Genomic DNA, 23,463 nt, shown 5'->3' with positions numbered 1-23,463 from the left:
GTAAGATGAGTTTCTTTCTGTATGAAATAACAACGTTAAACCCAATGCGTTTACACGTACTGTAGTATTTCTGGTTTGAAGATGCTGAATTATTAATGAGCTGAGCGACGGGATGTGGCTATGCTAGGCATTAGCAATCGAAACAGCTGCATAAATTACGCTTCAAGTCAAGTCTTCTATCATTTGAAAGCGTTTTTTTTATATTACAATTCTCATTTCTAACATAGTATTCCCCATTATACCATATAAATGGGTTGATTATCCCCAAACTAGGCAAGTACACGTCGTACAGTTGATCGGCGATCGATTGGAAATGTCTTAACACAGTGTGAACCTCCCATTGATTGATCTCCACTTCACTCCCTGCTGACCGGAGAAAACATTTGCTATCGAACGCGAGCACGGGATTTAATTGACGCCAAAAAATATCTCTTTCTATTTCACCCGCACGATTCCCATGGAAGAACGCGGTCTAAAGCAGGCCGATCGGTAGCACCGTTTACCGGCACGACGTCAACCCAAGTACGACGTTTTGTCTCTTCTTAACGTCGCCGCTGTAGGACTTGTTTTTCCTGCAGGGGCTGTCTTCCTGTTAGCTCATGCTATCCTCGGAGCCGACATGATGCTAATTAATTAACATGCTAGTTTAGTTTACCGTCGCGAGGGGCTGCAACTGCACCGCTCGGACCACTTTTCCACGTTTGATGTTGTTTCAAAGCTAAAAGTAAGCTCGGAAAATAGCGTCCCGGTTCGCTCTTGTTGCCTCTCTCGCGGCTAACGCTCGCTAGCTTAGTTAGCCATGTTGCATCTTCGAGGGATTTAATTCGTCCAATACGGCTCATCGATACATGCGCCCGAATCTAGGCGTGCTTCCAACACCTTCGTAATCAACCCAATGTTGTGAATTGGTGTGCCATCGACGTTTTTCAGTGCTTCCCACGCTGACAAAAAGACAATAGAGAACCCGAGACTTCCAGTCCTATCTTTTTGTACTCCTCGTAACCAGTTCTGGGCGATTTAAAAGTGTCCGATTCCACGTTAAAGTGGTTGTAAACGCACAAAGTAAAGTAATATTCAAGTAGCAACGTCTTTCGTGCTAACTAGCTATTAAACGCGAGCCTGCGAAGCATCTGACGAGGGAGGTTCCCCTTCTCTTTCGACTACTTTTCCCATCCCCGTCGCACAATCCTGCCATGGACCCCCCAAGGACACGCTCTCGATCTCGGTCTGGCTTCTATCATTTCGCCGTGAACAACCCCGCGGGAGGCAGCGGCGGGGGCGGAGGCGGCGGCGGGGCCGGCAACAACGCGCTCGGTAACGGGAGCCTGATGAACGCCGGCGGAGCAGGAGGGATGAGCTTCCCGCAGCAGAACAATGCCGCCTGGGCAGCGCACCACGGTGGTCGCGGTGGCTTCCCGGAGAGTCAGCCGCAGCAGCCGACGACCTACCTGGCCGCGGGGGCGCAACGCCACGGAGCCCACCGACATCCTGGAACCGGTAAGTGGCCTGGGCCGTCTAAAGTATGGGTGTCCAAAACGTAGATCGTACGATAATAGCATTAAGCTTTAGCATGAATCGAGAGTGGATTTTCTACCCCATTTCTGTACCGCTTCTATACATGTCCAATCTAATGCGAGATATATCAACATAAATAATTGCTGAGCTTTGTCGTTGGCCTGGAAAAAATGTAGATTTTGGATGGTTAACTCCTTGAAAAGTAGATCTTGGAGGAAAAAAGTTTAAACACCCCTGTTTTAGAGGCACCGACACATTTAGAGAACGAATTATTGGGGACCCTACCGACGACTGTGGTTTAAAAAAAACGCTTCTATGTTGTTGTTGTTGTGTACTTTCCGAGTGCATTTCTTCAATCAATGTTCACACACCTTCCAGGCTTAGAGCCAGCACAGATTTAGTTTTTACATTATAATGTTCAGCTTTGAGGTTTCTGCAGCGGCTCATACTGTGAAATATATATTCAGTATAATATTATGTGAGGGATCGTATGCCTTGTAGCGCACTGGGTGTTTGTCCTTTGTTAATAGTAGTTGGTCTTCCGTAATAAGGTCAGGGCAAATGTCATTGTATTTGAGTGATGGGGGGGAAAATAACGTACACAGATTGGTTTAAGAAACTAAGACCTGGTCATCCAAACATTTCATCATAGTGTTTTGAACACAATCGGTATGTAACAATGAGTGTATCATTGCTCAGATGAAACTGAGTTGTCCAGACCTGCAATTTTGGACTGAGCAATCAGATTTAGCTTCACACTTCTTAAGGGCAATGCTTTAAAATCTATTTTGCGCCAAAACCAACAGAGAAGCTGAAGGGAAATTATATTTAAAACCGAGTATGGCTCCTACTGAGACAGAAAAGCCCAAACACTTTGACAAGAAATTTCCGCGGCTGGCCAAGTCCAGCTTTCCGCAACAATGTTGGAAACATGGCGCCAGCTTACTGTCGCTGCCAACTTCCAACTCAGAAGTCCCAAAAAACTCCCAGCGAGACCTATTTGGGCTTCCATTTTGGAGTTTTTCCCCCGTGAGCAATCCCTTTGACATCTGTAGGAAACTTCAGTCATGCTCCTACTTGCTACTTGTTAGCCGTAGCGGTCTCTTGACTGTTATGTGATCTCGTCGTGGTCGAAAAAATGAAAACAATGTGTAGCCTCGGGCAAGTCATTCCACGCCTGAAGATCGCCGGTACGCAGTTAGCTTACACCATCGACGCTACTCTGGCTCAGTGGCAGATTTTGTATTGATTGAGGAGCCCGTTATCGATACTTTTGTATCTATCGGCTTCTCCGATGGATAATCTGTCACATCGGTTCATTGTGCTGAACTGATTAGATGGCGCAATGCCGCCTTAAATAAAAGCAGTGCCATTATGTTGTCTTGTGGCCACGCTGACCCAAAGAAAGTCATCCTCACGCTCCCTCCAATGTGGAATTTTCGATCGTGTGCCAATGTTCCACAGTCGGAGGCGTGACATGTCATTTAATAATGTCGGTCCAGTGTGAAATGCTCTTAACTGTTGTGGCTGCTGCCTCTATTTCACCTAGGTTGGTCACAGCAGGCTTTCTTTACGCTTTGCTCTCCTTCACGTTGCAACTTCGCCTCAAACAAACGCCAATGTATAGATTGCAGGAATCCCTTTTAAACGTGGATAAGAATCAGATCGCTCCTGTAACAAATATTACAATATATTAGGAGTATTAAGTGTGAATGTTCATACCTTTGGAGTATTTAGGGGTAAGACTAATTATTAATTTTTTAGCACGTTGGTTGAGCGGTTAGCGCGTCTGCCTCACACAAATTGTCTAAGTGTGTGTGTGTTTGTGTGAATAGTCGTTTTTGTCATTGTGCCCCGCGATTATCTGGCAACCAATTCAGTGTGTACCCTGCCTACTGCCTGTAGTTAGCTGGGCTCCAGCACCCCAGCAACCTTCATGAAGATAAGCGGTATGGAAAATGAAATCATGAATATAAATCTATTTTCCTTAGTATAAAATAGCATACAAACATAGTAGGTTGGTCCCAAAATAGTAGATATCAAAATATAAGTTTTGTGATTAAAAATGTCTAAAAAAGATTTAGATGAGGTTTGATCACAAAAAAATATCTTAGTGTGTATCATTAGCATAGGAAAAAAAACGATTATCTCTTTCAGTTTTTCTGGCCCATATCATAAACACGATGTATAATGAGAGTTGTTGTTTTAGGTGGAGGTCCAACCCCAAAGTCTATTGGTTCAATCATAATCAAATAAGTAGTCACTAACACCAATATTCTGAGAAAATCATGTTTTCTCTTTGGCAGAAGCCAATCCATCGCATTCTGCCCAAATCCCCTCTTTTGGCCCTCTTAAGGGTGAAAAAAATCGAGTTGTCGGCAGCACGCACGGCGGACAAAGACCCCCCTTTGGGTTGGAAAAGTCGATGGGAAAAGATAGAAAGCCAGCGTGCCGCCTCCAGTGTCAGCTGCTCCGTCCGTCAGGCCTCTTTTCCCTCTGTTCTTCACAGCCACTAGCGGGGTGTCTTTGAGCCGTCGCTATCGGCAGACTTCACGTGGCCCCCGAATGGCTCGGCCGAGGAACAACAAAGGGATGGGCTTTGCTTTCAGACGTGGAATGGAGGCCCCCCTTTTTTTTTCAAATGATGAAATAGATCTGGGGTCTTGCTCGGGCCAAAGTCTTGTCATCCCAAGGACGTCTTTTCACGTTTTCATGCTGCATAAAAATGTGCGTCCAGATTGATAAACGGCAGCGTTCTCCTCCAGAACACATTGATTGCATTACTGGGCTATTTGTTGCTTCTTGGTGCAGTACTTTCAGACAAAATGTGCCCTTGCTGCGGTTTTGAGGCTTCATAGAGAGCGTCGCAATGTAGATTTCATTTTGAGAACCTTGAATAAGAAACTCGTGAGAAGTATCTGAGAGGAATAAACATAACTACTAACTGAAAAAAAAGATATCTGAGGCTAAGCAATGGCTAGCTAAACTAGAATAGAGCAAAAGTAGACTAGGAATATATTTGTGATAATGGCGCTTCTCTGACATTAAATGCTGTCCAGTGAACATTAGTTGAATATTTTATGTTTTTATTTGAAGTTTTGTTTTTGTATGTTGGGTCAGCTCAAATGTTTTATTTTGAAACTCCCAGCGCACTGCGTTTTTCTTCCACATGTGTTTCTGCTTACAGGCGTATCCAATAGAAATCCCCATCATGGCTGAACTTGGGACCTTTGGGTCCATCAAAATAATCTGTCTGTAAACCATGAATTTTTATTCAGGCCAGCAGTTCATGAACACGTGCACAATAAATCGGTCTGCGTTCTACGCAAATCTTCTTCGTTTTGGGACCATGTTCCTTCATTGAAATGTCTGTCGATCATTAAGCCGCCATTGGTCAATCTTGGCAGACCAAAGAAGCGCAACACTGATTGACCAGGTAGATGTCTGATGCCAATTTTTTTTTTATTTGGAAGAAGAGACCAATCGCCGTGCTGTCTTGTGTCTTGTGATGTTTTTCCTCAGCACCATCTTATCTGATTAATTTACCCCCACCCCTCTTTTTTTGCCTGCAGGGGGAGTGCTACACTTTCATCCCGATAATGTTTTCAGTGAGGAGCGAGACAAAGTAAGTCACTTTCATCTGATCTGTTTACTCCGAGTTTGAACATTTATTAGGTTTTCTATATATATCAAAAAACTACTATACACACATGCACGCACACAACCACACACACAGCAGATTTAGACAGTTCTCACCCGATTTCACCGCTTGTTCTTCTATTTGCACAGTAAAGTAAAAAGGAATGTATTAAAAAACATTAAAATGTAATTTAAAAAAAAAGATAGAAGGGCTGTAAAACACGAAAAACATAAGTGACAGAGCTACTGCCACTGGCTGCCGCATGAACGGCGCCATCATGGGGGAGGAAAAAAAAATTAAGAGTGAAACATTCATCATATCCCCCTTGTATGTTACTATTTTGCTTGACTTCTCTACAGATGGAAGACAGCCCCAGCCCCAAAAGGCAACGTCTTTCCCAGCAGTCCATTTTAGATCTGAGCGCCGCCCCTCCGCCGACCCCCACCTCTCCCATCCGCCCCTGGGAGCTTCCCCCGAGTCGGCGACCGCACGCCCACTATGCGCCAGAGAGATGTCACACGCCGGCCCGCAATCGAAGAAGGTGAGGACGAATGCACTTTGCTTAAACCCCCTTTTCATTTCAATGTGTTTTAAAGCCAAGATCTAAAAATCTTCACGTAAAAAAAAAACAATGTTAATGCCGGTCTCAAAATTAAGGACTCTCGTCGAATTGAAGAAATCCACCAGAAGTGATAGACAATTTTAAGAACAAAATCTTAAGAACAGAGCTCCTCTATTATTTCCAATTTGAATTGCAACATGTTTGAAGGCGCATCTTCTTCTTGTTCCGCAGCCCGCCGACGCGACGCCCGCGTGGCCGCAGAGACCGGCTGACGCGCCATCACCACACACACAACCACCACCATCATCACCACCACCATTTTAATGGCAACAACAGCCATCACCACCCTAACACTCACCCCCACGCTCACCCTCATCCTCACCCCCACCCTCACCCTCACTCTCACCCCCACCCTCACCACCACCACCCCCATCATCACCCCCTGCACTCCCACCACGGGCTCTCGCCGATCCACCAAGACGAGAATTTCCGTCACCCGGCCCAACCTCAGGGCTACTCTCCCTACGGCCAGCAACCCCCCAGAGGGCCGGGACCCGGGTTGGAAGAGCGAGCCGTGTACCATCCCCCCAACCCTTCCCCGAGGCCCCTCCACCCGTCCTCCAACCTGTCTCCCCGACTGTTGCACCCCCACCCGTCGCAGCAACCGAGCGGCGGAGTGTTGGATCTCCAGGAGCAGGTGAGACCGAAGGACGACTTGATGTCGTCCCGCTTTTCTCCGGCTTGGCATTTATTTAACCGGACCGCTTTTCACGGAGCCCCAAATCTAAAGCTCTCCCGTTCCGTCGTCAAATGACCATCCTCGCTCTCCTGGTCTAGGGTTCTGCTCCGGTGTCGTATCCCGTGTCCCCCCCGGGGGCTCCTCCGCCTGGGCTGCCGCCTCGCTCGGGCCCGCAACAGATTCCAGCCTGCTCGGTGGTCTTCGGCGGACAGCACTACCCAGTCTGCAACGTCGCCCCTCCCGTGAGTTAGGTTTTGGGCACGCCGGCCCGGCTTCTCGTTACCGGATCTTGTTTGAAACGGGCGCTGTTGTTCTCAGGTCCTGCAGACGTGTTCGGTGCAACACCTCCCCATGCCCTACGCCTTCCCCTCTTTGCTGTCCAGTGACCCGACCTTCCTCCTTCCCCCACCGGCCCACCTTCCGCACCCTCCCGCGCACCTGCCGCACCATCCTTCTCACCTGCCGCAACCCGGCCAGTTCGGACCCTACACGGCGCAGCAGGCCCGTTCGGTAAGTAGCCGAGTACTGGCTGTTTCCAAATGTTACCCCTTTGCCGCCCGGTTTTACGTCCCAGCATCAATAACATTGGCTAATATTGACATTAAAGCACTTGAATATTGGAACACATGACAAATTCCATGTGGTTGAATTCATTCTGCTCCGTGAATTCATTTTAAAAGGTTGCAGGATGTTTTTGTTTTTGGGTGAAAACTTTAAAAACAAGTTCAAAATGAACAACGCCCACTCGATATCTCAGAAAGACAATGAAAAGGCCAAAATAAATCAGCCCACAGACAAAAAATAAAAACTAGGTACTCAGAATATAGAAGCTTTTATTTTGGAATATTGATGTTTGTTCTACTACTGATATCTTAAGACACCAATGGAAACCTCAGCAACAAAACGCGAACAAACTCGTCAGTTTCGATACGTCTCTGTGTGCCGCGATGACTTTTGAATGAATTTCCTCCCCCATTTTCAGCCTTTGCAGAGGATCGAGAACGACGTGGAGCTGCTGGGAGAGCACCTGTCCTTGGGTGCGGGTCTCCACTACCCCCCGGCCACCCACCCGGCCCTCACGCCACACTCCACGCAGCTCCACTTCCTCTCCCACGAGCCCTTGCCTCAAGAGTTTTTTGGAGTGGTGAGTGCCAAGTCACACTTTATTGTGGGATGAAATTGCGCCCGTTGCCCAGTTGACACGCCATGTCTTTTGTGTCCCAGTCCTACCCGAACTTCCTCCCCCGTCGCCTCGCAGGCCGAAGGTACCGCTCGCAACAGCCACTGCCGCCTTCGCCTTATCACCCCAGCCTGCTACCTTACTTCCTGTGAGTACGGTCAACAGCTTCCCATGTTGAGAAAACACACATTTTATTCGTTTTTATTTTCTTGACCGCTAATTGATTCTTCATTTGTCGTAGGTCCATGCTGCCAGTCCAGCCCACCGGCCCGGCCATCAGCCTCGAGCTGGACGTTGACGACGGAGAAGTGGAAAATTACGAGGTTTGTCAAGATTACCTTATTTGAACTGCATCTGGACGCTAAATCCTTTTCTGCGGCAGGCCCTCCTCAACCTGGCCGAGCGCCTCGGCGAGGCCAAACTCCGAGGACTCACCAAGGGAGAAATCGAGCAGCTTCCTTCCTATCGCTTCAACCCGAATAACCACCAGTCGGAACAAACGCTGTAAGTGCAGCCTTCGCCCGCTTCAACTTTGGAGATGAACAAAATAGCGCAGGGAGGGCTCATTTTGAATGCTATTATTGCCATTATACAAGTATAATGAGATTTAAAACTTTCACCACATAGGGCTAATAAGAAAATATATAAATATGTAGTCAAAGTGAGGTCAGCAGGGTGGCATGGGCTTGTTCCGTCTGAAGTCCAGGATGAGTTCCATGGTGGTGGAGACATTCAAGAGCACACCACTTGCTGAGTCTATGGAGTCAATAACAAACAAAGACATAGATAATCTATAAGTAGTAGTAAAAAGTCTTGATTGGGTCCTAGGTGCAGAACTTGAGTTGAGTATGGTGACAGCTCTTGGGCAGAAACTTACCTTGAGTCTGTTTGCCTTGGCTGTTATGGCTCTTTAGCACCTTACAGGTTGAGGTGAACGGATGTGCTCTCCCTGGCTCAGTTTGTCAACCCAGTCTCTGTTTGTCTCGCAGGTGCGTGGTGTGCATGAGCGATTTCGAGTCCCGACAACTGCTGCGAGTTCTGCCGTGCAGCCATGAGTTCCACGGGAAGTGCGTCGACAAGTGGCTGAGAGTAAGTTCCTGAGTCCTTAGCCTGCAACAAAGTGAATACATTTTCATCTCATCAAATCTAAAAGAGCCTTTCTGTGTAGTCTTTAGAAGAGTGTGGAAAGCTACATTCTAGTGATTTTCATGACATATTTGGTGCCAAGTCCTAAATTGTTTTGTAGTTAGTACCTTATTTGTGCAGATGCCACACTTCACGGTCTTGGGCGACTGCGTCCGAGCATACTCAACACGCAAAATGCCTTTTCTTTTGAAGTCAACGGCATTTCTTAACCTGAAAAGACAGAAATGCCAAATGTTACACACACAACTTAATGTTTCTACAGGTGCTGCAAAAATTTGAGGTCATTTCCAATGAAAATTCTCAAAACTAATGGCATCCAAAACACCCTGCATACTCTGTACATAAACAACATAGCGCACCAAAATAATCAAACTTTTAAAAGCATAATCCCATTGATATTTGTCCATCTTACCTTAAGGATCTTTAGGCAGCAACGAGTTACGCTCGTGAAGTAAAACTTCTCCTTTCTTTCCTCACGCAGGCCAACCGGACTTGCCCAATTTGTCGGGCCGACGCCTCCGAGGTCCAGAGAGACTCCGAGTGACGGCGTCACGCGCTTCCTCCGACACGTTGACCACTGCCCGTTCCAGGTCCGGCTCATCTGTTTTCCACACACACAGACATGTACATGATTGTATACACTTGCAAACAGACACGTCACTTCTTCCATCATTTCTACGGGAATCGTCTCTTCTCTCTCTCTCTTTTTCCAACAGCACAACTTCCTACTTTGCATACTTAATTACAGTGTGTGTGTGCTAGTGATTAAACCCTGACAATGAACATGTATTTTGGCCAGCTTTATTATGCAAAGAATTTGGAAGTGGATGAGTATTTTTTCCTAGACATTTGCGCATGGGTGTGTGGGGGCAAGAAATGTGTGTCAGATTTAATTAAGGATAATTCATGAATAGTTTAATACACTTGTACGTTCCTGCACTATACGGTATGCGTCTTTATGAACATTATAACAGCGTGTATGATGGAATTACTTTTTTTCTAATTTGATCCAAGGGTCCGTGGTGCCACTCTTAATCATTGTATTCAGTTGATGTTTCATTATGAATGATTAATTTTGTTTACCATAACGACGACTGTTTGTTCTGCCTGGTGTTTACCTCATTCCGCTTCACGGCTCTGTATGAAATTAAGCACATTAGATATTTTTATTTTTCCCTACCCTCGGTTTGAATGTTTGTGGTTGTGAATTTGCGTTGGCACATGTTATATAAATATCTCTATAAATATATATACTGTATAAATGTATACCAAATAAAGAGCTTGATATGAACTTTGTAAAGTCTGTGTGTTTCATTTAACGTTGGATTTTAAATTTTCATTGCAAGTTTGGGTTAAATGACGAATAGTGTTTCTTGAAGCCAACACTAGAAGGTGCTAAAGTTTTGTTTGCTAATTGACAAATTGCTGCCATCGAGCGGCCACAGTTCCTCATTACAACACATACCTGCTGATTAATCGTAGTATAATCACATCCAGTGGACTCCAGTTTTTTTTCCAACTGCAAAAAAAAAAAACAGATTCTGTTAAAACGTTCTTGCAGAAAAATAAATATTAAAAAAGCCTTACTATATATGTTGTTTTTTATGAAAAAAGCCAAACTATACTGTGTCGTTTAAGAAAAAAGCCATTCAATACTGTCATTTTTAAAGAAAAAAAGCCTTACTTTACTGTCTTTTTCCTAAAAAATGACATAGTATAGTAAGGCTTTTTTCTTTAAAAAATGTCATAGTATAGTAAGGCTTTTTTTCTTAAAAAACGACATCGAAAAGTAAGGCTTTTTTCTTAAAAAATGACAGTTTAGTAAGGCCTTTTTCTTAAAAAACGACATAGTATAGTAAGGCTTTTTTCTTAAAAAATGACAGTATAGTAAGGCTTTTTTTCAAAAAAACAACAACAGTCTAGTAAGGCTTTTTGTCTAAAAAAAACGACATAGTATAGTAAGGCTTTTTTTCCTAAAAAAATGACATAGTATAGTAAGGCTTTCATGTATAGGCGGGCCGTCTCGTGGTGTAGTGGGTAAGTCACCTGCCTGCGACGTGGGTGTCGAGTGTTCGCGTCCCGGTGTCGCCAGTCAACGACTGTATGGTGTCGGCAGTCGGCCGAAGGCCGACTGTCGAACACCACCAGGAACCCCCCCCTCCCAACTGTCTTCCGGTCAGCCGAAGGCTGACCGGAAATATTGTTTTGCTGAAAAAAATGACTAAGTCTTTATTTGAATTAAAAAAGGATTACCCATTTACTGAACTACTAGTGTAGTGATTAGTCAAACGAGAGCGGGATTCGAACCCCATCTCCCACATGGCAGTCAAATCCACTAACTTGAGGTCTGTCTGACCCATTGTCTTTGCCACTGGACCACAGTGACTTCTGAAATGAGATGATTGGAAGTTATATTTATCATTTTCATCACCTCAATAAACAATTTGAGATTTGCAAAGAGTGGACTTGAACTCACTCCAGATTTGAACTTGTGTCCAACTTCAATATCAACCCATTGTTCTTGCCACTGGACCACAGTGTCTTCTGAAATAATGTGATTGGAAGTTATATTTATCCTTTTAATTACCTCAATAAACAATTTGAGAATTGCAAAGAGTGGAATCAAACTCACTACTGATTTGAACTTGAGTCCACCTGAAGTTCTGACCCATTGTCTTTGCCACTGCACCACTGTAAAGTTGGAAGTTGTATTTATCCTTTTCATTACCTCAATAAACAATTTGAGAATTGCAACGAGTGGCCAGTGGACCACAGCAACAACTAGAAGGTGAAGAATCAGAAGTCAGATTTATTCTGCGACTCTCTTAGCCTTACTTGCTGTCATTTTTTAAAGAAAAAAAGCCTTACTATACAATATCGTTTTTTAAGAAAAAAAGGCTTCCTCTACTATGTCGTTTTTCAAGAAAAAAAGCCATGCTATACTATGTCGTTTTTTAGGAAAAAAAGCCTTACTATACTATGTCGTTTTTTAAAGGAAAAAAGCCATACCATACTATGTCGTTTTTCAGGGAAAAAGCCTTCCTCTACTATGCCGTTTTTCAAGAAAAAAAGGCATGCTATACTATGTCGTTTTTTAGGGGAAAAAAGCCATACTATACTATGTCGTTTTTTTAGGAAAAAAAGCCTTACAATACTATGTCATTTTTTAAGAAAAAAAGCCTTACTATACTATGTCGTCTTTTAAGAAAAACGCTTTACTGTACATGGTCGTTTTTTTTAAATAAAAAAGCATTACTATACATGGTCATTTTTTAATAAAAACCCTTAATATACATGGTCATTTTTAAAGACAAAAGCCTGACTATATATACATACATAGTATTTATTTTTTAAACAAATAAAAGCTTCACTTTACATAGACCACTTTAAGTCGTTTTTAAAGACAAAAAAGCCTTTATGTCGTTTTTAAAGACAAAAAAGCCTTACTATACTGTGTCGTTTTTAAAGAAAATAAGCCTTACTATACTATGTCGTCTTTAAAGAAAAAAGCCTATACTATGTTGTTTTTTAAGAAAAAAGCCTTACTATACTATGTCGTTTTTTACGAAAAAAAGCCTTACAATACTATGTCTTTTTTTAAGAAAAGAAGCCTTACTATACAATATCGTTTAAGAAAAAAAGGCTTCCTCTACTATGTCGTTTTTCAAGAAAAAAAGCCATGCTATACTATGTCGTTTTTTAGGAAAAAAAGCCTTACTATACTATGTCGTTTTTTAAAGGAAAAAAGCCATACTATACTATGTCGTTTTTTAGGGGGAAAAGTCATACTATACTATGTCGGTTTTCAGGGAAAAAGCCTTCCTCTACTATGTCGTTTTTCAAGAAAAAAAGCCATGCTATACTATGTCGTTTTTTTAGGGGAAAAAAGCCATACTATACTATGTCGTTTTTTAAGAAAAAAAGCCTTACTATACATGGTCTTTTGGTACTGACGGTCGAACGATTCAATGCCCGTGAAACGCTTACCACTCTCACGCGCATCAAGCTTCGTTATTATTGCCACTCGTTTCAGAAGAAATGGCTTGCCTCTTCCTTGCAACTCCCTCAATAGAAGCCTTTAGCTTTTTACCAAGCATATTCAATATTGGATGCATGAGATATTTAATGATACAAATGAAAAAGGTTCTTTGCACACTGGAGATACATTCACGCACTTCCGCATTGCAACGAAGAAGAAGGTAGATGCTGGGTGAGCTGAGCTCTCACAGCGCCAGGCGTCGGTATTAGCGGCGGAAAGAAGTACTACTCCGAAAAAGGCGTGAAATACAAAATTGGACTTGCGAACATTTTTGGACTTAAACGCAATTTGCAGACATGTTCGTATGTACCGTTGTTCGTAAGTTGAATGTTCGTAAGTAGGGGAGCGTCTGTATAGTAAGGCCTTTTTTCTTAAAAAATGACATAGTATAGTAAGGCTTTTTTTCTTAAAAAACGACATAGTATGGTAAGGCTTTTTATCTTAAAAAACGACATAGTATAGTAAGGCCTTTTTTCTTAAAAAACGACATAGTATAGTAAGGCTCTTTTTTCGTAAAAAACGACATAGTATAGTAAGGCTTTTTTCTTTAAAAAAAGACATAGAATAGTAAGGCTTTTTTTCTTTAAAAAAATACATAGTATAGTAAGGCTTTTTTTTCTTAAAAAACGACATAGTATAGTAAGGATTTTTTCTTAAAAAACGACATAGTATAGTAAGGCTTTTTTTCCTTAAAAAACGACATAGTATAGTAAGGCTTCTTTTCATAAAAAAAACGACATAGTATAGTAAGGCTTTTTTCCCATTAAAAACGACATTGTATAGTAAGGCTTTTTTTCTTAAAAAACGACATAGTATAGTAAGGCTTTTCCCCCCATTAAAAACGACATAGTATAGTAAGGCTTTTTTCTTTAAAAAAGACATAGTATAGTAAGGCTTTTTTTCTTTTAAAAAACGACATAGTATGGTAAGGCTTTTTTTCTTAAAAAACGACATAGTATAGTAAGGCCTTTTTTCTCAAAAAACGACATAGTATAGTAAGGCTTTTTTTTCTTAAAAAACGACATAGTATAGTAAGGCTTTTTTTTCGTAAAAAACGACATAGTATAGTAAGGCTTTTTTCTTTAAAAAAAGACATAGTATAGTAAGGCTTTTTTTCTTTAAAAAAATACATAGTATAGTAAGGCTTTTTTTCTTAAAAAACGACATAGTATAGTAAGGATTTTTTCTTAAAAAACGACATAGTATAGTAAGTCTTTTTTTCCTTAAAAAATGACATAGCATAGTAAGGCTTTTTTCCCATTAAAAACGAAATAGTATAGTAAGGCTTTTTTTTCTTAAAAAACGACATAGTATAGTAAGGCTTTTTTTTCTTAAAAAACGACATAGTATAGTAAGGCTTTTCCCCCCATTAAAAACGACATAGTATAGTAAGGCTTTTTTCTTTAAAAAAAGACATAGTATAGTAAGGCTTCTTTTCATAAAAAAAAACGACATAGTATAGTAAGGCTTTTTTTCTTAAAAAACGACATAGTATAATAAGGCTGTTTTCTTAAAAAAATGACATAGTATAGTAAGGCTTTTTTTCTAAAAACAACAACATAGTATAATATGGCTATTTTTCTTAAAAAACGACATAGTATAGTAAGGCTTTTTATCTTAAAAAACGACATAGTATAGTAAGGCCTTTTTTCTTAAAAACGACATAGTATAGTAAGGCTTTTTTCCCATTAAAAACGACATAGTATAGTAAGGCTTTTTTCTTAAAAAATGACATAGTATAGTAAGGCTTTTTTTCTTAAAAAAATTACATAGTATAGTAAGGTTTTTTTTCTTAAAAAACGACATAGTATAGTAAGGTTTTTTTTCTTAGAAAAACGACATAGTATAGTAAGGCTTTTTTTCTTTAAAAATTACATAGTATAGTAAGGCATTTTATCTTAAAAAATTACATAGTATCGTAAGGCTTTTTTTCTTAAAAAATTACATAGTACAGTAAGGCATTTTTTCTTAAAAAACGACATAGTATAGTAAGGCTTTTTTTCTCAAAAAAATGACATAGTATAGTAAGGCATTTTTTCTTAAAAACGACATAGTAGAGTAAGGCTTTTTTTTTCAAAAAAATGGACAAAGTATAGTAAGGCTTTTTTTCTTTAAAAAACGACATGGTATAGTAAGGCTGTTTTCTTAAAAAACGACATAGTATAGTAAGGCTTTTTTTCTTAGAAAACGACAAAGTATAGTAAGGCTTTTTTCTTAAAAAAAACGACATAGTATAGTAAGGCTTTTTTTCTTAAAAAACGACATAGTATAGTAAGGCCTTTTTTCTTAAAAATCGACATAGTATAATAAGGCTGTTTTCTTAAAAAATGACATAGTATAGTAAGGCTTTTTTTCCCTAAAAAAACAACATAGTATAGTAAGGCTTTTTGTCTCAAAAAACGACATAGTATAGTAAGGCTTTTTTCCCTTAAAAAATGACATAGAATAGTAAGGCTTCTTTTCATTAAAAAACGACATAGTATACTAAGGCTTTTTTTCATTAAAAACGACATAGTATAGTAAGGCTTTTTTCTTTTAAAAAAAGACAGTACAGTGAGGTTTTTTTTCTTAAAAAACGACAGTATAGGATGGCTATTTTTCTTAAAAAAGACATAGTAAGGCTTTTTTCTTTAAAAAACGACATAGTATAATAAGGCTTTTTGTCTTAAAAAACGACATAGTATAGTAAGGCCTTTTTTCTTAAAAAACGACATGGTATAATAAGGCTGTTTTCTTAAAAAATGACATAGTATAGTAAGGCTTTTTTTCCCTAAAAAAACAACATAGTATAGTAAGGCTTTTTGTCTCAAAAAAACGACATAGTATAGTAAGGCTTTTTTCCCTTAAAAAATGACATAGTATAGTAAGGCTTCTTTTCATTAAAAAACGACATAGTATACTAAGGCTTTTTTTCATTAAAAACGACATAGTATAGTAAGGCTTTTTTCTTTAAAAAAAGACAGTACAGTGAGGTTTTTTTTCTTAAAAAACGACATAGTATAGTAAGGCTTTTTTTCTTAAAAAAACGACAGTATAGGATGGCTATTTTTCTTAAAAAAGACATAGTATAGTAAGGCTTTTTTCTTTAAAAAACGACATAGTATAATAAGGCTTTTTGTCTTAAAAAACGACATAGTATAGTAAGGCTTTTCTTCTTAAAAAACGACAGTATTCTAATGTTTTTTTTCTTAAAAACGACATAGTACAGTAAGGCTTTTTTTCTTTAAAAATGACATAGTATAGTAAGGCTTTTTTTCTCAAAAAATTACATAGTATAGTAAGGCATTTTTTTCATAAAAAACAACGTAGTATAGTAAGGTTTTTTTTCTTAAAAAACGACATAGTATAGTCAGGTTTTTTTTCTTAAAAAACGACATAGTATAGTAAGGCTTTTTTTCTTAAATACGACATAGTATAGTAAAGATTTTTTTCTTTAAAAAATGACATAGTATAGTAAGGCTTTTTTTTTAAAAACGACAATATAGTAAGGCTTTTTTTCTTTAAAAAACGACATAGTATAGTAAGGCTTTTTTTCCTTAAAAAATGACATAGTATAGGAAGGCTTTTTTTTCCGTAAAAAACGACATAGTATAGTAAGGCTTTTTTCTTTAAAAAAAGACATAGTATAGTAAGGATTTTTTCTTAAAAAACGACATAGTATAGTAAGTCTTTTTTTCCTTAAAAAATGACATAGTATAGTAAGGCTTTTTTCCCATTAAAAACGACATAGTATAGTAAGTCTTTTTTTCTTAAAAAACGACATAGTATAGTAAGGCTTTTTATCCTTAAAAAATGACATAGTATAGTAAGGCTTTTTTTTTCGTAAAAAACGACATAGTATAGTAAGGCTTTTCCCCCCATTAAAAACGACATAGTATAGTAAGGCTTTTTTCTTTAAAAAAAGACATAGTATAGTAAGGCTTTTTTTCTTAAAAAACGACATAGTATAGTAAGGATTTTTTCTTAAAAAACGACATAGTATAGTGAGGCTTTTTTTCTTAAAAAACGACATAGTATAGTAAGTCTTTTTTTTCTTAAAAAACGACATAGTATAGTAAGGCTTTTTTTCTTAAAAAAATACATAGTATAGTAAGGCATTTTTTCTTAAAAACGACATAGTATAGTAAGGTTTTTTTTCCTCAAAAAACGACATAGTATAGCAAGGCTTTTTTTTCTTAAAAAACGACATAGTAGAGTATGGCTTTTTTTTCTTAAAAAAATGACATAGTATAGTAAGGCTTTTTTTCCTTAAAAAATGACATAGTATAGTAAGGCTTTTTTTTCGTAAAAAATGACATAGTATAGTAAGGCTTTTCCCCCCATTAAAAACGACATAGTATAGTAAGGCTTTTTTCTTTAAAAAAAGACATAGTATAGTAAGGCTTCTTTTCATAAAAAAAACGACATAGTATAGTAAGGCTTTTTTTCTTAAAAAACGACATAGTATAATAAGGCTGTTTTCTTAAAAAAATGACATAGTATAGTAAGGCTTTTTTTCTAAAAACAACAACATAGTATAGTATGGCTATTTTTCTTAAAAAACGACATAGTATAGTAAGGCTTTTTATCTTAAAAAACGACATAGTATAGTAAGGCCTTTTTTCTTAAAAACGACATAGTATAGTAAGGCTTTTTTCCCATTAAAAACGACATAGTATAGTAAGGCTTTTTTCTTAAAAAATGACATAGTATAGTAAGGCTTTTTTTCTTAAAAAAATTACATAGTATAGTAAGGTTTTTTTTCTTAAAAAACGACATAGTATAGTAAGGTTTTTTTTCTTAAAAAACGACATAGTATGGTAAGGCTTTTTTTCTTTAAAAATTACATAGTATAGTAAGGCATTTTATCTTAAAAAATTACATAGTCTCGTAAGGCTTTTTTTCTTAAAAAATTACATAGTATAGTAAGGCATTTTTTCTTAAAAAACGACATAGTATAGTAAGGCTTTTTTTCTCAAAAAAATGACATAGTATAGTAAGGCATTTTTTCTTAAAAACGACATAGTATAGTAAGGTTTTTTTTCCTCAAAAAACGACATAGTATAGCAAGGCTTTTTTTTCTTAAAAAACGACATAGTAGAGTAAGGCTTTTTTTCTTAAAAACGACATAGTAGAGTAAGGCTTTTTTTTTCAAAAAAATGGACAAAGTATAGTAAGGCTTTCTTTCTTTAAAAAACGACATGGTATAGTAAGGCTGTTTTCTTAAAAAACGACATAGTATAGTAAGGCTTTTTTTCTTAGAAAACGACAAAGTATAGTAAGGCTTTTTTCTTAAAAAAAACGACATAGTATAGTAAGGCTTTTTTTCTTAAAAAACGACATAGTATAGTAAGGCCTTTTTTCTTAAAAATCGACATATTATAATAAGGCTGTTTTCTTAAAAAATGACATAGTATAGTAAGGCTTTTTTTCCCTAAAAAAACAACATAGTATAGTAAGGCTTTTTGTCTCAAAAAACGACATAGTATAGTAAGGCTTTTTTCCCTTAAAAAATGACATAGTATAGTAAGGCTTCTTTTCATTAAAAAACGACATAGTATACTAAGGCTTTTTTTCATTAAAAACGACATAGTATAGTAAGGCTTTTTTCTTTTAAAAAAAGACAGTAAAGTGAGGTTTTTTTTCTTAAAAAACGACAGTATAGGATGGCTATTTTTCTTAAAAAAGACATAGTAAGGCCTTTTTTCTTAAAAAACGACATAGTATAATAAGGCTTTTTGTCTTAAAAAATGACATCGTATAGTAAGGCTTTTTTCCCTAAAAAAACAACATAGTATAGTAAGGCTTTTTGTCTCAAAAAAAACGACATAGTATAGTAAGGCTTTTTTCCCTTAAAAAATGACATAGTATAGTAAGGCTTCTTTTCATTAAAAAACGACATAGTATACCAAGGCTTTTTTTCATTAAAAACGACATAGTATAGTAAGGCTTTTTTCTTTAAAAAAAGACAGTACAGTGAGGTTTTTTTTTCTTAAAAAACGACATAGTATAGTAAGGCTTTTTTTCTTAAAAAAACGACAGTATAGGATGGCTATTTTTCTTTAAAAAGACATAGTATAGTAAGGCTTTTTTCTTTAAAAAACGACATAGTATAATACGGCTTTTTGTCTTAAAAAATTACATAGTATAGTAAGGCATTTTTTTCATAAAAAACAACGTAGTATAGTAAGGTTTTTTTTCTTAAAAAACGACATAGTATAGTCAGGTTTTTTTTCTTAAAAAACGACATAGTATAGTAAGGCTTTTTTTCTTAAATACGACATAGTATGGTAAAGATTTTTTTCTTTAAAAAATGACATAGTATAGTAAGGCTTTTTTTTTTAAAAACGACAATATAGTAAGGCTTTTTTTCTTTAAAAAACGACATAGTATAGTAAGGCTTTTTTTCCTTAAAAAATGACATAGTATAGGAAGGCTTTTTTTTCGTAAAAAACGACATAGTATAGTAAGGCTTTTTTCTTTTAAAAAAGACATAGTATAGTAAGGATTTTTTCTTAAAAAACGACATAGTATAGTAAGTCTTTTTTTCCTTAAAAAATGACATAGTATAGTAAGGCTTTTTTCCCATTAAAAACGACATAGTATAGTAAGCCTTTTTTTCTTAAAAAACGACATAGTATAGTAAGGCTTTTTATCCTTAAAAAATGACATAGTATAGTAAGGCTTTTTTTTCGTAAAAAACGACATAGTATAGTAAGGCTTTTCCCCCCATTAAAAACGACATAGTATAGTAGGGCTTTTTTCTTTAAAAAAAGACATAGTATAGTAAGGCTTTTTTTCTTAAAAAACGACATAGTATAGTAAGGATTTTTTCTTAAAAAACGACATAGTATAGTGAGGCTTTTTTTCTTAAAAAACGACATAGTATAGTAAGTCTTTTTTTTCTTAAAAAACGACATAGTATAGTAAGGCTTTTTTTCTTAAAAAAATACATAGTATAGTAAGGCATTTTTTCTTAAAAACGACATAGTATAGTAAGGTTTTTTTTCCTCAAAAAACGACATAGTATAGCAAGGCTTTTTTTTCTTAAAAAACGACATAGTAGAGTATGGCTTTTTTTTCTTAAAAAATGACATAGTATAGTAAGGCTTTTTTTCCTTAAAAAATGACATAGTATAGTAAGGCTTTTTTTTCGTAAAAAATGACATAGTATAGTAAGGCTTTTCCCCCCATTAAAAACGACATAGTATAGTAAGGCTTTTTTCTTTAAAAAAAGACATAGTATAGTAAGGCTTCTTTTCATAAAAAAAAACGACATAGTATAGTAAGGCGTTTTTTCTTAAAAAACGACATAGTATAATAAGGCTGTTTTCTTAAAAAAATGACATAGTATAGTAAGGCTTTTTTTCTAAAAACAACAACATAGTATAGTATGGCTATTTTTCTTAAAAAACGACATAGTATAGTAAGGCTTTTTATCTTAAAAAACGACATAGTATAGTAAGGCCTTTTTTCTTAAAAACGACATAGTATAGTAAGGCTTTTTTCCCATTAAAAACGACATAGTATAGTAAGGCTTTTTTCTTAAAAAATGACATAGTATAGTAAGGCTTTTTTTCTTAAAAAAATTACATAGTATAGTAAGGTTTTTTTTCTTAAAAAACGACATAGTATAGTAAGGTTTTTTTTCTTAAAAAACGACATAGTATAGTAAGGCTTTTTTTCTTAAAAAACGACATAGTATAGTAAGGATTTTTTCTTAAAAAACGACATAGTATAGTGAGGCTTTTTTTCTTAAAAAACGACATAGTATAGTAAGTCTTTTTTTTCTTAAAAAACGACATAGTATAGTAAGGCTTTTTTTCTTAAAAAAATACATAGTATAGTAAGGCATTTTTTCTTAAAAACGACATAGTATAGTAAGGTTTTTTTTCCTCAAAAAACGACATAGTATAGCAAGGCTTTTTTTTCTTAAAAAACGACATAGTAGAGTATGGCTTTTTTTTCTTAAAAAATGACATAGTATAGTAAGGCTTTTTTTCCTTAAAAAATGACATAGTATAGTAAGGCTTTTTTTTCGTAAAAAATGACATAGTATAGTAAGGCTTTTCCCCCCATTAAAAACGACATAGTATAGTAAGGCTTTTTTCTTTAAAAAAAGACATAGTATAGTAAGGCTTCTTTTCATAAAAAAAAACGACATAGTATAGTAAGGCGTTTTTTCTTAAAAAACGACATAGTATAATAAGGCTGTTTTCTTAAAAAAATGACATAGTATAGTAAGGCTTTTTTTCTAAAAACAACAACATAGTATAGTATGGCTATTTTTCTTAAAAAACGACATAGTATAGTAAGGCTTTTTATCTTAAAAAACGACATAGTATAGTAAGGCCTTTTTTCTTAAAAACGACATAGTATAGTAAGGCTTTTTTCCCATTAAAAACGACATAGTATAGTAAGGCTTTTTTCTTAAAAAATGACATAGTATAGTAAGGCTTTTTTTCTTAAAAAAATTACATAGTATAGTAAGGTTTTTTTTCTTAAAAAACGACATAGTATAGTAAGGTTTTTTTTCTTAAAAAACGACATAGTATAGTAAGGCTTTTTTTCTTTAAAAATTACATAGTATAGTAAGGCATTTTATCTTAAAAAATTACATAGTCTCGTAAGGCTTTTTTTCTTAAAAAATTACATAGTATAGTAAGGCATTTTTTCTTAAAAAACGACATAGTATAGTAAGGCTTTTTTTCTCAAAAAAATGACATAGTATAGTAAGGCATTTTTTCTTAAAAACGACATAGTATAGTAAGGTTTTTTTTCCTCAAAAAACGACATAGTATAGTAAGGTTTTTTTTCCTCAAAAAACGACATAGTATAGCAAGGCTTTTTTTTCTTAAAAAACGACATAGTAGAGTAAGGCTTTTTTTCTTAAAAACGACATAGTAGAGTAAGGCTTTTTTTTTCAAAAAAATGGACAAAGTATAGTAAGGCTTTTTTTCTTTAAAAAACGACATGGTATAGTAAGGCTGTTTTCTTAAAAAACGACATAGTATAGTAAGGCTTTTTTTCTTAGAAAACGACAAAGTATAGTAAGGCTTTTTTCTTAAAAAAAAACGACATAGTATAGTAAGGCTTTTTTTCTTAAAAAACGACATAGTATAGTAAGGCCTTTTTTCTTAAAAATCGACATAGTATAATAAGGCTGTTTTCTTAAAAAATGACATAGTATAGTAAGGCTTTTTTTCCCTAAAAAAACAACATAGTATAGTAAGGCTTTTTGTCTCAAAAAACGACATAGTATAGTAAGGCTTTTTTCCCTTAAAAAATGACATAGTATAGTAAGGCTTCTTTTCATTAAAAAACGACATAGTATACTAAGGCTTTTTTTCATTAAAAACGACATAGTATAGTAAGGCTTTTTTCTTTTAAAAAAAGACAGTACAGTGAGGTTTTTTTTCTTAAAAAACGACAGTATAGGATGGCTATTTTTCTTAAAAAAGACATAGTAAGGCTTTTTTCTTTAAAAAAACGACATAGTATAATAAGGCTTTTTGTCTTAAAAACGACATAGTATAGTAAGGCCTTTTTTCTTAAAAAACGACATAGTATAGTAAGGCTTTTTTCTTTAAAAAACGACATAGTATAATAAGGCTTTTTGTCTTAAAACACAACATAGTATAGTAAGGCTTTTCTTCTTAAAAAACGACAGTATTCTAATGTTTTTTTTCTTAAAAACGACATAGTATAGTAAGGCTTTTTTTCTCAAAAAATTACATAGTATAGTAAGGCATTTTTTTCATAAAAACGACATAGTATAGTAAAGGTTTTTTTCTTTAAAAAATGACATAGTATAGTAAGGCTTTTTTTTTTAAAAACGACAATATAGTAAGGCTTTTTTTCTTTAAAAAACGACATAGTATAGTAAGGCTTTTTTTCCTTAAAAAATGACATAGTATAGTAAGGCTTTTTTTTTTCGTAAAAAACGACATAGTATAGTAAGGCTTTTTTCTTTAAAAAAAGACATAGTATAGTAAGGATTTTTTCTTAAAAAACGACATAGTATAGTAAGTCTTTTTTTCCTTAAAAAATGACATAGTATAGTAAGGCTTTTTTCCCATTAAAAACGACATAGTATAGTAAGCCTTTTTTTCTTAAAAAACGACATAGTATAGTAAGGCTTTTTATCCTTAAAAAATGACATAGTATAGTAAGGCTTTTTTTTCCGTAAAAAACGACATAGTATAGTAAGGCTTTTCCCCCCATTAAAAACGACATAGTATAGTAAGGCTTTTTTCTTTAAAAAAAGACATAGTATAGTAAGGCTTTTTTTCTTAAAAAACGACATAGTATAGTAAGGATTTTTTCTTAAAAAACGACATAGTATAGTGAGGCTTTTTTTCTTAAAAAACGACATAGTATAGTAAGTCTTTTTTTTCTTAAAAAACGACATAGTATAGTAAGGCTTTTTATCTTAAAAAAATACATAGTATAGTAAGGCATTTTTTCTTAAAAACGACATAGTATAGTAAGGTTTTTTTTCCTCAAAAAACGACATAGTATAGCAAGGCTTTTTTTTTCTTAAAAAACGACATAGTAGAGTATGGCTTTTTTTTCTTAAAAAATGACATAGTATAGTAAGGCATTTTTTCTTAAAAAACGACATAGTAGAGTAAGGCTTTTTTTCTTAAAAAACGACATAGTA

The 23,463-nt window shown here is 36.0% G+C and overlaps 1 protein-coding gene and 1 long non-coding RNA gene across 2 annotated transcripts in view; one reads left to right on the top strand and one right to left on the bottom strand.

Moving 5' to 3' along the window:
• The first annotated feature begins 347 nt into the window (after window positions 1–347).
• On the top strand, window positions 348–10,073 carry LOC144082147 (E3 ubiquitin-protein ligase RNF38-like). Its single transcript, XM_077609042.1, has 12 exons — window positions 348–1,497; window positions 5,088–5,140; window positions 5,515–5,696; window positions 5,949–6,414; window positions 6,555–6,698; window positions 6,775–6,966; window positions 7,439–7,600; window positions 7,681–7,784; window positions 7,878–7,959; window positions 8,019–8,140; window positions 8,626–8,725; window positions 9,264–10,073. Exons 1-12 carry the CDS (start codon window positions 1,194–1,196, stop codon window positions 9,324–9,326), a joined length of 1,974 nt encoding a protein of 657 aa, XP_077465168.1. The 5' UTR covers window positions 348–1,193; the 3' UTR covers window positions 9,327–10,073.
• LOC144082149 (uncharacterized) overlaps window positions 7,273–23,463 on the bottom strand; it is a 21,294-nt gene continuing 5,103 nt past the window's right edge. The window contains exons 3-7 of the long non-coding RNA XR_013303164.1: window positions 10,248–10,301; window positions 9,195–9,383; window positions 8,890–8,992; window positions 8,514–8,746; window positions 7,273–8,392 (exon numbers count right to left, since the gene is read on the bottom strand). This is a non-coding gene — a long non-coding RNA (uncharacterized LOC144082149). The remainder of the gene's footprint in view (window positions 8,393–8,513; window positions 8,747–8,889; window positions 8,993–9,194; window positions 9,384–10,247; window positions 10,302–23,463) is intronic.

This window comes from Stigmatopora argus, chromosome 9, assembly GCF_051989625.1.
Source record: "Stigmatopora argus isolate UIUO_Sarg chromosome 9, RoL_Sarg_1.0, whole genome shotgun sequence".
NCBI lineage: Eukaryota > Metazoa > Chordata > Actinopteri > Syngnathiformes > Syngnathidae > Stigmatopora > Stigmatopora argus.
The sequence above is the reverse complement of the archived record's forward strand: the minus strand, read 5'-3'. Positions and strand labels throughout refer to the sequence as shown.

Coding starts and splice junctions, on each gene's coding strand:
- LOC144082147 (XM_077609042.1), top strand. CDS start 1,194: ATGGACCCCCCAAGGACACGCTCTCGATCTCGGTCTGGCTTCTATCAT. Junction 6,699..6,774: donor TCTGCAACGTCGCCCCTCCC/GTGAGTTAGGTT, acceptor TGTTGTTCTCAG/GTCCTGCAGACGTGTTCGGT. Junction 7,960..8,018: donor GAGAAGTGGAAAATTACGAG/GTTTGTCAAGAT, acceptor TTTCTGCGGCAG/GCCCTCCTCAACCTGGCCGA.